Genomic DNA, 16,705 nt, shown 5'->3' with positions numbered 1-16,705 from the left:
AGTTTTTAGTTTATTAAATATGACAACTCTTTAATAGATTGTGTCTGCCATAGGGATCAATCCCAATTACGTTATCTTTCTTACATGCTCTATTTTTGTCTTTAAACACGGTTTATATAAATATATATAAGTCAGTGGCAGAACTAAAAGAGAGAGCCCTGGTGCAATTTTTTTTTGGCCCCCTCTAGCGCAAGAGTGGCGAAAAGATGTACAGGGATCTACCATTTGCCCATCCTTGTAGTAGTGTATTTGTGAGCAGTGTTTGTGTGTTTGAATGTAAGCATGTTTTTATACAGAGTATGTGTGTGCATGTAGGGTTGTAATTGTATGTACTGTCTGCAGTGGTGTACTTGTGTGTTGGCATTTGAAAGGAAGTGTGCTTTTGTGAGTATAGTTGGTGTTTGTATATAATTATAGCGTTTTGATACAGGGGTGTGTTTGTATGTAATGTTTGTATTTATGTGTAGGGGTGTGTTTGGATGTAGTGTCTTTTAAATGCTGATGTACATTTGTGTATAGTATTGGTGTTTGAGTGAAGGGGTGCATTTGTATATAATTTTGGAGTTTGAATTTACGTGTGTGTGTGTGTATGTAATGTTTGTGTTTGCAGGAGTGTATTTGCATGTTGTGTTGGTGTTTGCTGGGATGTGTGTAAATACATACATATTAACACACATATACACAAACACAATGACATATGCACAAACCTAGACACACAGATACACACTCAGCTAGACCCAGCTACAAATACAAACACACACTGACATGTACACACATACATTTTTATATTTGCAGTCATCCTCCTGTTAGCATACCTTTTGTCTGGAGGAGGGTGAGTTACTTGGGGTGCTGCTGGCTGATGTGGGGGTTGTGTGACAAACGCTCCTTCCCACGGACTCTTGGAGGAGTGTGAAAGTCGGTTTCCTGCCCACTCACTATGGTCCAGGTCTGGGATACTGTTTGGGAGTTACCCTGCCCAGCCGCCATTAGTAGCTTTCCCTAGGTGCCCCTTGTTCGGCACTTTCCCTTAATGCGAATGGAACCGACCACTCTCTCTATGGCGTCCGTTCGCATGATTCAAACCAACGAATAGTCCTCATCGGTACCTAGCCGCAAATTTTATGGAACTGTTTTCAGCACGAGGTGACCGTGCGATTCCTGGACAACTTGGTTTGTGGTTTTGAACCACTTTGAAATCTGCCAAACCCTACCTAAGAGCAAGATAGAGCACCCCGTATTGCAGCCGCAGAAGCTCCTGAAAGTTGACCGGAAAAAGCACCATACAAATGATAACTGTGACAAAATGGCTTTTGTCACTGGGTCTGCATGTAACAAACTGCCCTACCCCCCTATCGCTTGGAGGAGCCGGATTGTTAGCCTCTTACCCTGGGATGCTGGCCCTTTAAGTTATATAGTCTTAAGGCATTTGGGACAGAGCCCTTTGTCCCTGGATCACACCGTTTGCCTTAGTTGCTTGGATTTTACATTTCCCCTGCTGCATTCGTATGTTGGTTCGTGCAGTTTAACTTCCAGTACAGCCAGGATAATGCTGTCGGCTACAAACACGCGAACAGCCAGTGAAAGCCAAACTTCAGTCGACGTTTTTGAGAACTGTGTTGCTGGGATCTGAGCGCTATTCGCCTATAATATGCGCTCAGATCCAAGCTATCTGGGGGTGTGTGGAACATGGAGACTTCGTTCAGCGAAACATGAGTTATTGATTTTAATACAGTTTTGTTAAAAGGTAAAAAGCACATGTTTCTCTCTGCCCGGACATAATTAGGTTCTCTGCAACCACTTAAGTTAATTATCTCCAGGATAGAGAGGAGGGGTAAGTTAATTATCTCCAGGATAGAGAGGAGGGGTTACACTCTTCCTGTGGGTGTGTGTAATATTTGTAAAGTACAGTGATTGGTTCTGTATATTCTGTTTCAGTCTTCCACAAGGTCCCATGTGGGAGTGTCCTTGCTGGAAGACCATCATAAAAGGGCAGAGTTTGGCCATCAATAAACACATTCGTTTTACCCCTTCATGAAGTCTCGACTCATGTTTGGGGAATTGGGAGCTATAATCACTACTTCACTCTTTTCAGCTTGGATTTCGGGAGACGCTACAAGGATCAGCGCTGCACGGATAGCAGGATCCTTTACAATAACATTATACAAATATATTCGGGGCCAATCCAAACCATTGTGTGGAAATCTATTCACAAACCGGACTTTACATAGGACACAAGGTCATGCATTTAGACTTGAAGAAAGAAGATTTTGTCTAAGGCAAAGGAAATTTTTTTTACTGTAAGAACAATAAGGATGTGGAATTATCTGCCTGAAGAAGTGGTTTTATCAGAGTCCATACAGATGTTCAAACAGCAACTAGATGCATACTTGCAAAAACAGAATATTCACGGATATAATTTTTCAATGTAGAGTAATAGCTGCTTGATCCAAGTTAAAATCTGCCATTCTGGGTTCAAGAAGGATTTTTTTTCCTAGTTTGTTGCAAAATTGGAAGTGCTTCAAACTGGGTCTTTTTGCCTTCTTTTCGATCAACAGCAAAAAACAAATGTGAGGAAGGCTGAACTTGATGGACGCAAGTGTCTTTTAGGCTATGTAACCAAACGCCCTGGAACAATTTTAGGCGTAGGACCACGTCTGCAGCCGGTCAGAACTTTAACACTGTGGCGTTTCCCCTACACTGCATGGATCTGAGCAATATTTGGAGAACCTGGGCGCTCAGATCAGGGCTATTTATAGATTATTATTATTATTTGTGGGATTTATGTTTTCATTATGTTTTGGGGTAATAATTTGGTTTTATATTTTTCTGTTTGGCTCTCTGTTCCTGGGAGATAATTAGCTTACCAGTCTTTAACGCAATTATCTCCCTGGCCCAGAGATTCCTGGGAGGGGCTTGTGTTGAATACAATGGAGACATCCTGTTGGGGTCTGTGCATAAAAGGGCTCTTTAAAATCAGTTGTACTCCCAGAACTATGTGTCGTCTAGTTACTGGGAGGGGGAAAGGGCTAATCACTGTTCAGCATCTTGTTCCAGCTCGTGAAGGATTTGGCGGGAAAGACCTTGTAAGGACTAGAGCTCCCAGGACTGTGTGTCGTCCACTCCCTGGGAGGGAATAGAGTTAGTCCCCTATCTTGGTCCAGGACGGAGAGCTCCAGGATGACCCCAGTCAAGCCACGTTAACTGGGGTAGAAGCGCTGAGGTTTTCCCCTGTTCCAGGTAGGAAGTGGTCCTTGGTGAGGTACCCAACCAGGATACAGAGAGCTCCGCTACAGGTGAGTTTGCAGATGCTCACTCTCTCTTGCTGACTGTGCCTCCTCCCTTCCTCCCGCATTCTCTATGGCTTGATGCCTGGAGGAAGTGGATGCCAGTCGCCTTCTTCAAGGCATTGCAGTTACTACAAGGGCCTGGTCGTACTCTTAAATGGTCACAGTGCCTGACTGGGTGGCCCTAAGTGTATGGGCCACCCAATGTGACCACAAACCATGCAGGCCCCACTGCAGGGCACTGGCTGTTATTCCAACGCTGATATCCATATATAATTGATAGACTAAGCAGTCACTATAAAAATGGGTGACCCCATTTCCTTACTCCTCATTTTTAGTTTTGTTTAATTTTTGGCTGACTAGTTGTGTGTGTACCTTTTATTTCTGAGTTTTCTCCCTGATTCTTGCCAGTCTACCCCGCCCCACTCCTGCAGTTTGTTGTGTTCAGTCTGAGGTGGCAAAAATCAGGCTCCTCAGGCTGAATGCAGAGATCCCAGAGTCTTGCAGCAAGCAGACACAGGACAGTTAGTATGGAGGAGGGTTTTAACAGGCAAAGCAGGTACCTCTAGTGGACAGGGTGCCTACTCTGCCTAATGGGAAATCCTGCCCTGCTGTTATCTATAGTAACGCACATGTTTGTGGGTTATTATCTGACAGTGGAGTGTGTGCGCAAGTCACTAGATGAAATATTGCTCACTAGTGTACTACATGTTCATAGTGTCTCATTATTGTCGTACCTTTATAACCGCTTATTTATTCAAAATGTGTTGTTCTTTGTCACCAAGATTGTAGTTATGTGCTACTTATTAAATATTTTAAGTCCAAATTGTATAAACACAGATGTAGGTAATGAAAACATTGAAGAGTGACAATCCCTTCAACCAACTATTGTTTCAGTTTCCTAATATTATTGTAGACAGCATTATTAATTCAGAAGGGCATGCTTCCTTCTCAGATTTAATTCATATTGATGTATCCCAGGAATAAGTAGTCTGTTTCATTAGCCATGCTTGCCCTTGGGGAAATAATTATTGAACAAATAAAACAATACAGTAGGTACAATTTAACAGCAGTTCGGTCTAACTATCTTCTCTATTGAAGCCTTTTAATTGATGTTGATTTCCAAATAATTTAATTCATGTTTACATAAACAAAAATGGAGTATAGGGGGCCCTGACATCTTTATATGAAATATCTTAAAAGTTAATGAAATGGTATAAACAGAATTAAACACATAACGGCTAGAGATAAATGAGAAGTTGTTTCAGATTTTTCCTCTACGTATGGAGATGTGCTATATTTCAGTTTGACTGTTTAGGTCAAACAAAAATTAGATTACTAGCATGAAATTGATATTAAAAATATTACGTTAAAGCAACATCACTGCTGGGGGTTCAGTCGAGGGGGGACAGGGAAAGGTGAATGTTACGTACCAGAACCTGTCCCTCGCAGACGCTGTGACATCTTCTCCCAGCTGACATCACAGCTGAACTCTTGCACATGTGAGATTAAACACTGCGGTCTATGGACTATGAAGGATTTCACAAGACTACAGGATCCGCATAGACAAAGCCAATTCCCTGCCTGCAGCCATTACTGGTAAGAGCTGGGAGGATTGACACTTCTCAATTGCAGCTCCGACAAGGTCAGGTGGAGGAAAAATACTAAGACACAGTAGATCTCTTACTGAGACACAGTAGATCTCTTAACAGAGATGTAATTTCAGTGAAATTCCAACACTATCATTATGAATATTTCATAAAGATTTTATCTTTATGTAAAACCAATCAGTTTTCGGTGGGGGAAAGGGGGATGACAGTACCGCTTTGAGCTTTTATTGCGATACACAGCAGTAAACAATTAAGAATAAAACGATCAGTGCTTATTGGAATCGTAAATTAGTACCAGAAGAAACAAGTACTGCATTTTTGTACCCTGTGATATGTAAAATTTAAAATTAGAACTGCTTTATTTTCTGCACTGTTATTGCAGCCCTCCTCTCTCCCTAGGTTGTAACAGCTAGAAGGAAAATGTACACTAGATTGTAACCCACAGAATGCCAGATATGAGATTCACTACATAGAATCCAAGATTATAGGATGTTCTTTAGGAGGGTCTTTTAAAATACATTTTATGAAAAACACATATACTGGACCACTTTCCAACCATTTAGTGTCCTTGTTTTAGTCTGATAAACATTTGTATCAATGTGTAATTAGTATGAGCAAATAATGAGATCTCACATAGTAATACTCATAATGGATTCAGCACACAGAATGAAAGTGAAAACAAGTATATTTTCAGCATTCGTCTTTAATAATCTTGTTAGCAATATCGGCCTGTTTAAAATAGATAGTGCGTTAGAGCAGTCATTTTACTGTTGTATTTAAAAAATCATGGTTGTTAAAAAAATAAATAAAAAAAAAGTCTCTCTTAAAACATCTTCTATTGAACAGAGGTCTTTGATTCTACTGCATACAGATATATTTTGCCCTGTATTATAATGTTTACAGTGAATTAATGACCAGTGAATCAGAAATTTTAAATTAAAAAAAATAAAGATATTCGTCGGTATTAATTTTCACCATATTTTCTTATATCCATTATAACCATGTCATTGATAATTCTGCAATTTTCATGTTTTGAAATCAGATAGAACAATAACTCATGAGCATAATTTTACACGCACAGTTTTATGATAATTACAAGTTCAGAAGAAACTAATCATCATTATCTAAAATACTTGTGTTCTAATTTTATGGAAATTTACCAGTGCAATATTTTGCTAAACTCTAGGTGGCATCAGATAATTGGGATATAGTAATAGTTAACTTATTTAAATCACAAACCGCTGTTCTGCACAGTCCAAGTACCAGTTTTTGAACCTTTGGCTGCAGGATAGTTAGGAAGGAGTGTTTTAACCAACTAACCATAGCTCAAAATAATAATAAAAATAATAGCAAAAATAACCAGAATGCAAAAAATGCTCAATAATTAATTTTATGGTTTTCTTTCATTAATCACCAAATATTAACAAGGTAAATACTGCTTCAGATGGAAAAGATGAATACAAACGCTCAAATATGTTGTTCAGGCATGCCTCAATGTCACCATACACGTACTGGGCAATATAGTATCTATAATTAAGGAAACACTTCAGGTGCCATTACCATTTCATCTAAAAGAAGTGGTGGTGGTGCCTGGAGTTCCCTTGAGTCATCATACCTTCCAATGTAATAGTTTTCAATGGAGCACTAATGCAGAAGCATTACGTAAACTTGCTGGTGATGGGCAACCTTCAGTGCTGCCCCATAGCCTCTTAAAATAATGCTTCTGCAGTCCAAATGAGAGGCAGCTGATTAGTGCCAGAGGACACTTCTTGTTAAACTGTTTGAAATTGGACAGTAAGATGCCAGGTGAAGATGAAGTGGTTATGCTCCCTAAGTGTTATTTTAAGTTTACTGGAAATTAGATAAAATGCTCCAGATCTAGTCCATACATGGACACGGATTTAAAATAACCTGATGAAATTAAGTATGCTTACTGAAGATGTATACTTAATCTAATGCCTCAGTTTTCTCTTTGAGTACAGGAAATAGTTTACCATTTCATTTTACTGGCTTGGGGTCACTTAAAAATCAAGATGACAGGATGAAGGAGGTAGCAGGTTAACACTTTCAAACCAAGGGACAGGGTGTTCCTTGGAACAATTTAAGGGTAGGGTTTATGTTTTAGGGCCAGATGAATTAGGCACCTGGTGGCCCTATGCATCCATGGGACTGGACATATCCAGTCTATTATTGAGTCAGGAGACACAGGGATCCCAAATATAAAATTAGCACAACTCCATCAATGATTTTAAAGGGAATCTGCCACTTTTCAGCATTAACACCACTTTGTGCCAATATCTTTGTTTGCACCCTTCCGGACTATAATCAGGCAGAAATAGTGATGCTGCAGTGGTTTAAAAAAAAAAAAAAGTGCAATGTGCATTTTCTGTTAGAATTGAGTGACAATGTCCCTTTCAAGATGGACATTCTGAAAAAGTGATGAAAAGCCAACTGTAATGTACTCCCTTTCCACCTCTGCCAACTTTAAATGCCTATCAAAAATAGCCGAATCTCAATCACCTTCATCTGACCAAACCCTCCCTGTAGTAAATATCATTGCTCCCAGTCAGATAAGAAAGTGAATGCTGGTTGTGGTTATCCGAACATTCACAATGGTGCAAGGAGCTACCTGCTCCATAGTGATTATGGTGCTTACACTGCCCCTTTAATCTACGGCACCTGGCCACTGAAAAAAAGATTGCCCATCTGACTTGGCTGTGGGAGGTTTCTACCTGCCTGTTAGTTCGGGCTTTGTAAGCAGAACAAATTAACTATGTGAACAACATGTGACATCTGTTTGTCCTTTCCATTGCGCTCAGTAGGGTATGTGATTTCTTTGCTGGAGGGGGGTTATAGTCCTGCTGCTGTTAAATGTGGTTGAGCATTCAATCTAAAGGTGTAAGCAGCGAGCATTTCTGTCAATGGAAACAAAAATCTGCCTGAGCAAAGTTTGTGCACAGCTAGTTCTACCTCTAAAACCTTACCTCTGCTACAGAAAGAACATTAAGGAAGGATATAAAGTGGAACTGGATCCAGCTAAGGGAGGCCGGGGCATAACTACTGGAAGTGCAGCAGGTGCAATGGCACCGGGGCCCATCAGGAGCCCACCATGAGTTAAAAGCACACTCAGGTTTCTTTATATCAAGCAATGACTGATGAGCAGCAAGGAGCAACGGAATCTGAAGTCATTAATACCTCCATAGCCCTACCTGCTCTTACTCCAGAATGCATGGTGTTTTCATTATTAATATCTAACCTACATTGTGTGTGTTGTGTCTCTGCCAAGTACTCTACTGAGCCACCATTTGGTTCTGTTCAGTCAGGGCTGGAAGAGGAGTGCCAAGCAATGAGGACAGAAATGTGACAGGGTCCAGCACTTTGTGAATATGGCAATCTATTTGGCAGAGGAGGTGTTAATTTGCAGGCAAATGTGCAAATTTAGCATAGGGAGGGTTCAAAAGAAGACAGATGTGGCAAAATCTAATTTGGGCAGGGATAGGGTTAATTGTCAGGAAAATGTGTCAGTCTAAACTGGACAAGGAGAGTATTGCCTATAGTGTTCGCCATTTGGCAGTGACTAGTGGAAACATTTTTGGGGAAATACATATTGATTGTCTGGAGTCTTATATGGTGGGTTGTGGGAGTTATTGTGTGTGAATATGGTGGCCACAATTAGAGCTGGTGGTTGAATAGGTTAACTTTTACACATTTTATAGTTTTGGGCTACATCATTAGCATATTTTTGCATGTAAACTTCATGCCCATATTAGCAGTATATTGTGTTGTATTCCTGCTTTCTCAGTAACAATGCCCCATTTCTAAATATATCCTGATTTCTGTATCTAGTTCCATTTCTGTTCCCTCCTTCAAATCTACAGCATCCAATAACAGAGCAGCACATTGCATCAGAAAGCAAAACAAAGCGTTAAAGTTCAGAGTTAAAAACAAAATGAAAACTAGAATACAATTCCCAGAAACCCCTGCTTGGAGGACCAACCAAGGCATATCTGCTAATGTTCCTGGCCGATCTCCTGGGATGGAAGTGGGCAGGTAACAGACCAGGTTGCACAGTGCACTGTGCAAGAGGAAGTATGGCGATCAAAGAGGGTGGCCAGGCTAACCAAGAGACTGCCCCTTCAAGGCATGCAATGCGTGGAGCACTGCATGGTCCTAGTGCCCAGTCCCCTTCTGCATTATAAAAGCTGCAGGCAGATTCTAAAAAGTGGAATTGAGTCATAGGACCAATTTTTGCTGGGACAGTCCCAAAATACAGGACTCTCCTTACCAATTCAGGACTGTTGGCACCTATACCAAGGGTTTTCATTGAGATTTGAAATAGGTTTATCAGCCCCTTCCTCTACATTTGAACCATTTACGTGCTAGGTTAAATATTTCCCAACATTTCATAGCACAAAATTAGGCTCCTGTTTGCCCAGGTTACTTTATAGAAAAGGCAAAGCTCAAGGCTGACAATGTAATGTGTCCAGATTTGCACAAAAAGTACTCTTTAAAATGAGTTTCTTTGCATTTTATTATTTTGGAAAAGAGGTGTTTGCATAATTTTGGATGCAGGAAGTATTCCCCTTTTTAGTGTGTACATTATACTTTAGTTTTCTTACAAACATCAGTTTATGGGCAAAACAATGTGTCCCATTTTATACAAATATTTGCATTTTATAGTGTGCAGTTTTATAAATGAGCTATTCATATATTACTGACCCTTCAACAGGACAATGTTAGTATCAGCGTCTGGCATGTTCTAAAGCTTGATGTTTGTTTTAGTAATCTAGCAACAGATTGTGTCAAGACACATGGAAGAGTATTAGGCATGCATCCAGACACACTAGCCATAAGTACTGCACAGAATCCAATAAAACAGAGCTCTCACATCAGCATAGTCTTACAATAACACGACTACATCTATTCAGAAAAACAAAGCCAATTATAATGGCCGTGTCATCTGCAAGCAGACAATGGCTTAGCAAGGGAAGCCAATACATGACTCATTTAAAAAAAAAAAAATGTAAAAAAGGAAGGAAGTTGGGATTTTTCATTAGCTATTTTTTCCTGTTGAAACATATTTCTGAACTATATTTGCTCATATTAATTGTGGTTTTTGAGTACAAATGAGGAAAGTAAACATGTTCTGAAATCTGAAAAATATATAGATATTGCTCAACAGGAAATGTGCTGAATTGATATGCAAATAAACAGTTGAGCAAGAAAATTATTCAAGTTAAATAAAACAAAAAAAACCTTTTATAATTATATCTATACTACATTTCCCCAAATCAATATTAGATATACTATAGTGGTTATGGTACAAGGAGGCCAAGGTTGCAGTTATCCCAGCTCCTGTCAGACGGTTTTCTGGAAGTTTGACAAAAGTTGCTTTTCCTCGTCACCCAAATTTCACCCCAATTCTGCATTATGCAGTTAAAATATTTGTGTTCGCAAGATTTTCCAGATATTACATTGCTTCCACAGAAAAGAATAGGTCTAGGATTGATAGGTTAGCAACATTTAACTTTCTACACAAATTGGGAATTTGCATGTTTTACTAATATATCTCTTCAAAAATGATTGTGTGAAGTAGACGCTTGTCATTAGTGTTCCTTTATACCCAAAGCATGTATTTTTTTACAAATATAGTTAGTGCTGACAGCATAGGGTTTTCATACTAGAGACAAATCCTTCCAAATATCTACCCAGATACCAATTGCAACGTGTCATTGATTAACGGGTTACTCCCAGCACGAGGACAACTTCAGTGTTTTGAAGTGTTTGTGGTGCAAGAAGCCCAGAAAGAGAGTTCTAGGCTAGTAATGGAACTCCCTTACCTTCTCTGTTAGACGTTCACCCAGTTTCCACTCCTTCAAAAAAATCATTAAAAACTCACTTCTTCACAAAATTTTAACTGTTAATGGTTCCCAACTGATTCATCTCCTACAACTGTAATTTAACAAACAAAAAAACAAAACACTAAGTCTTCAGTCTTCTACTAATCTACTTCTATAATACTATGCTTACCTTTGTCACTTTACCCCACTCCCTCTAGCATGTAAGCTCACCTCAACCCCTCTGTTCCTATGGTCCAACTTGTCTGGTTACAATTACATGTTTGTTAGTCCACCCATTGTTAAGCGCTATGGAATTTGTTGGCGCAATATAAAAATAATAATAATTCAGTGCACAGGCTTTAATTTACTGGTTGAGAGTGCTCACCTGACATTATCAGCCAATGAATGACCAACAAGATTGGCAAGTGGCTCTTTTACACTAACATTTACACAGATTTTCACATTTTGTGGTTTTTATATATGGTGGTATCCAGCTTACCAATTTAAAGCAGTTAATATTTCAATAGCAATGACTGTGATACAATATTTTGAGAAAAGCTGTCAAATGAAAAAACACAAACACAATGAAAAATGTTAAAAAAAAAGATACTTTTAGAATTAATGTCTGGTGTTTATGGAACACTAGAAATAAACAGTTGGTCTTTATCGAGATTTTATTTAACTCTGTTCTAATTTGGAAAATAAATTAAACTGTAAACGTGTAAGACACCGAAAGGCAAACAAATTTTTAGCAGTTATAGAACATATCCCCCAAGATTTTTCAACTCCCTAATATAAACGCTTTAAGATCCAATGATGGAATCATCCAGTCATAAAGACAATCTTTTAACAGATTCTATATCAAAAATGATACATCCCATGACATGCCAGGTCTGCATGGATGTGCAAATGCTAAATAAGTAGGACATGCTATACTGGCATAGGTAGTCAGTAATGACCAATGTTTGAAGACAGTATAAAATATCACTGGTCATTAAGAGGTTACATTTGACTACTAACCTTGAAAGTTATAGAATATAGTTTATCGTACGTTTTAAGTGTCCTACTCAAAATAAGAACAGCAATTTTTTAATTTAATCATATTCATGATTTTCAGTTGTGAAAATGTGACAGGTTGAACACCAGCGCTATTTAACTTGAAGGACTACGTGAATCACACAGGCCGTGTCATCTAATCTCAATGGTGCACTGGTCCTGTATGTTTAAATCTTAATGACCCAGATAGTGAAAGATTATTTTTTAATAATTCAGATCAGAGCTATTTGGACTTTAGTGAATAACCATGTTTAAATTCAGTATTAGCAATTTGCTGAACCTGCACAAATGTTTACAGCACATTGTTGGTATGTAGTCTTACAATAGTTGTAAAACATGAGGAATGTCAAAAATCATACAATTCCCCAAATAATTTGATGGCATTTATTAATTAAGACACAGAATTGAATATCCAACCTGACTATAATGCAGTTAGCAGATATTTTACAATTGAGTTAATTTCACTGCAGTATAGTGAATGAACCTCTACGCTTTGCTCTAATATACAAGTTCTTCCGCAACCACAAAACCATCTGGAAAAGATGTTGTATGATGTGGAATAAATAAAAAAAAATGCAACAGGGTGATTTTTAAACATATTTATTGAACAATACAAAAAAATAAAAAATAAAAAGCATGTGGATAAATAAAATACATGGAAATGCAAAAAAGATAAATATTGTTGCAGAGATACAGTGTGCTAGAAATGAAAGTGTGTGTAAACATATATATATATCCATCACTCAAAATGTCAAGGCACTTAAGACTTGTTTCAAACTGTTAAAAAGTGTTTGCAATTTCAAACTTGTGGGGCTTACTAAAATGCAAAGTTGAATTATTACTGACAAAGATTCCAATAATAAAATAATGTATTAAAACCAAGAATCTGTCATTGTAAACTTAAAAGAAAAATACACTTTGCTAAATAAATAGTAAAAATGTGTTTGTAGGACTGCTTTAATAATGTAGAGGGCAAAGACTGTGGGACGGGGACCTATATTAACCGATATCTAGATATATACATTTACACACACTGAGGATTTACACACACTGATGAAAAAACAAAACACACTAGTTTTATAAAGGTTAACATTTCAAATAAAAATGTACAAACACAAATGAAAGAAACAAGGGGAAAAACAAAATGTGAAATTCTTGAAAATAAGGGTAAATAAATTTTGACTGCAAAGCATAAACAGTCTGGTTCTTTAAAGGTTCTCTTGAATATATTTACAAGTTACATTCAGTGACTTCAAATTATTGTAAGTAACCATGAGACTATTTACAACATTACATCCACCAGACACTCCTTATTCCCACTAAAAGGACAGACAGAGACAATTTTCATGACATTTAGTGCAGAATGTTTGAATATAGATGGATTAATATGTGCATGTACTGAATTCAGTTGTGCAACAACTTTAATTTCTAGAACAGTACACACAAAATAAATCTGGTATTTGTTCCATTATAGCGGTGTACATTGTATATATGAATAAATCGTTTGGATTTATTCGTGCTCATTCAAACAGCCTGTAAATGTATTACTAGCAATAAAAGAGAAATCTCAGATTTGGTATTTTCCTGACAAACCCTCCTATACATTTCATAGAACTAATTTATTAAGACATTAATTTGAATTATTAGAATCTCGATTTTTTCCTTTTGAGATGTAATTGAAATCTCAAAGTGGCTATATTCTCCATAACAACACAAATAAAGGAGAATGGCTTGACCATGCACTCGCTTGGTGATAATAACCTAGTACAGGAGCAATATTAAATCCATAAAAGAAATTAACTGTAAGATGTGGAAGGATAGTTTAGCTTCAGATAGTTGTGTAGTATTGTTGGCAGGCAGATACACCTGCAACCACCTGCACCAGATATATTTGTGTTTTTCATCTGACAGGGTCTGTCTGTAAGTATACGAGAGTAAATTTCATGAAATAAAGACCTTTCCATAAATCTAAAGTAATAAATAAACTACAAGGTAAGCTATATGCAAATAGAATTCCCAGAACTTAAAAAAAATACAATTAAAGGTGTAGGTCGCTTGCAGCCAACCTTTGTACACAAGTTAATAGGAGATTATAGAAAATTGTGAAGGTGTTGCATTGTGTAGCAAAGATGAATAGCAGATAAGCTACAAAATGTTAAAAATGATGAAGATTCTGTGGAATATAATACAATTCTCCAATCATACAGTCAGTCCTTTCATAGCAATATTTTGCAGCGCATTCACTAACTACAAATTGTAGCGAATTAATTTTTTTTTTAAATGGCAAAACATAGACATCAAATCCTAAACAGCTATAGTCACAGCTATGCTATTGCCGTTTGATTTCCAGTTCTTTTGGAGTTTACTAAATAAACCACCACGTGTTTTCTAAAATGGTTACTACACAGGCTTATTTCATGATGCTTGACTGCGCAGAGCCTTTGTATGTCAAAAACATTTTAGTCACCAATTTTTCCATGTATGCTTTGTTAGTCAGTTGTACAGGACTGCAGAATAATGATGGCATAAAATACTGATGTTAGTGAATCTAACATTAATCATGTGTTTGTATTATTCTGTTGCAAAGTTACAGACTTAAACCTTAATGGACCACACTTTGACAGCAGTAATAAACTCAAATTATGATGTTTCACTAGTAAGTAGAAGTATGCTTGGGTGCCACAGTAAGGGAACCTCCTGCTATCTCACAATAACTTGAATAAGGCTGCACTCAAGGTATTAGTGTATAGTGATTATTATTTGGTGGTAGCCATTCCATAATGTTTGAGGTCTATATAGCTTTATATCAAAAACAAGGCCAAAATAGAGGGACAGCCATGTTTAGCACAATATATAGATAGTGTTTTATTTTCCAGCCATTACAAAATGTAATCCCTCTATCACCTGTCAATCATTTGTCAGCATAGGGGTGTATATTTACAATTAAGTGGCAGGGAGAGCAGGAGAACCCTTTTACAAGCGGTACTCTGGCTCTCCATCAAAGATATTACCCTACAAGAGCAACTTACACTTTCTGAGGGAATATAAACACAGACAGACTGATAATATTACATTGCTTATGCACATGTAGTTAAATTGCAAAATGTTGCCTACAAAACCAAGAAGCTCATGTATTGCTCTCATCATCCTGTTAAATATACATGGGATGATAAAAGCCAATGGCTGTGTCAAAATAAGAACATTTTGCATCCATAGATTCTGTGGTGAGGGGCTTCAGAATAACAGTGTAGCATCACTTTTCATAATCTATTAGTACTTACTTGGGTTTGAAAAGGATTAATCACATTTAAAATGATGTGTTTATTTTATATTTGGAGGTTCCCAAATGCCAAGACAATACTTTAACCTCTAAATGTCATGCATTTGTTTGTGATCTGGGCCATTCAATATAGTCACACAGCACATACTCATTCATACTAACCTGCTGATCAAAAAACAAACAAAAACAGGAATAAAAGCTAAAGAACTGAGGGGAGACAGACCCAGCAGATCAGCAATGCTGCTCTAACGACGCAGAGATAATTTCAAGAAGCAGTATGAAAGCAACAATCCTGCAAAACAAGCCTCGCCAACAGTGGGTGTGTTCACTTATGGTGCACCCAATTGGAAACAAATACCAATAGTCTATCACATAAGATGTACTATACTGCAATAACATTTCTTTAATGCTAAATGTATAGAGAACACCCTGAAATGTATTACTGAACACCGAAATCTATATAGTGATCCTACTGCCCCTTTCAAAAGACTGTGGGCATTTATTTTGTGCAAAATCTCAATTTAGGAATCTCAACAAGTAGAATGCATGTTGGCTCCTGAACGAAGGATGGCAATGGAAAAACAGACCTTTACCTGCTACTGAATTAGATTCCCATAATTCCTAGTTTGCCAGCATCTAGCCGGCAGATAATTAAGGAGAAACAGACCAAGAGCAACCCATAAGACAAAGTCTGCATAGTTTGTTTCTCTAGAGCGCAGTATGACACGGTCTTACTTTGAAGTCTTGTACAAGTTTACACTGCCTTTTAGAGCAGTAAAATACTGCTGTGGTCTTATTTAGCAGGGTCACTTAAAACAGGCTGGTTAACACAGTTCTTCAAATGATCTAAAGTACATTCCTTCAAGTCAGCTGGTAACAAACACATGCCTATCATGTGGAAAAAGTGAGCAAGTCAATAAGGAACAGAACATATATACGCAAATTATTTCTGAACTCTAGTGTTTAAAAGCACACCATACAAGTAAAACAACTGACCAATAGCTTAAAGAGTGTATAAGCTTACCCTAGTTTGGGCTGCACAGCATAGCTACACATTGAGACTAGCACTGACATATGGACCGACAGAAAACATAAAATAAATACTTGTTACAAGTAGTTTCATAAAGAAACCTTAGGTATGAGCATACAATAAACAGCAATACGAAACTAGAGCCACTGTCTTTAGTTTCGGTCTCCCAGGCCTTCCATTCTATACACTACGGTGGTGGACGTGTCCTCTGTGGATTCGGGTGACACTTTTTTCCAAACTGTGTCTTTTAATGCAAGCTCCTGCTGCAGTTGTTCGTAGTCCATTGGTCCATGCGAAAGCTGGTTCTTCAAGCAACATACATAACTCGTTAGTGATCAAGAAAGACTCTATACACCAAGGCATCAAGGTGCTGGCGAAGCACAGACTATCAAATCCCACAGGCACTTAGTTGGGTTATTGAAAAGCATTAAAGTTTAAGGATTTGCCTTTACATTAATGCCAAGCAAAGAATAAATGCAGCATGTTGTTACAGAGAACTTTGGACAAGCACGTTTTGTAAGAATGGAAGTAAAGTGATTTATAACATCTCTAGGAAAATAACAGTTTTCATATTAAAGCATGACCATCAGCTTGCAGTAATGGCT

General features: G+C 37.8%; 1 protein-coding gene across 3 annotated transcripts in view; it reads right to left on the bottom strand.

Moving 5' to 3' along the window:
• The window catches only part of GLS (glutaminase), a 134,514-nt gene that overhangs the window by 17,053 nt on the left and 100,756 nt on the right, over positions 1 to 16,705 (bottom strand). Inside the window, exon 15 of one of the 3 annotated variants that reach the window (XM_063430154.1) lies at positions 12,431 to 16,405. The exons of the other annotated variants lie outside the window; for them this stretch is intronic. Coding sequence (XP_063286224.1) covers positions 16,253 to 16,405 — 153 coding nt within the window. The 3' untranslated portion in view covers positions 12,431 to 16,252. Of the gene's footprint in view, positions 1 to 12,430; positions 16,406 to 16,705 lie in introns of those variants that run through there. 3 annotated transcript variants of the gene reach the window in all.

This window comes from Pelobates fuscus, chromosome 8 (genome assembly GCF_036172605.1).
Source record: "Pelobates fuscus isolate aPelFus1 chromosome 8, aPelFus1.pri, whole genome shotgun sequence".
Lineage (NCBI taxonomy): Eukaryota > Metazoa > Chordata > Amphibia > Anura > Pelobatidae > Pelobates > Pelobates fuscus.
The sequence above is the reverse complement of the archived record's forward strand: the minus strand, read 5'-3'. Positions and strand labels throughout refer to the sequence as shown.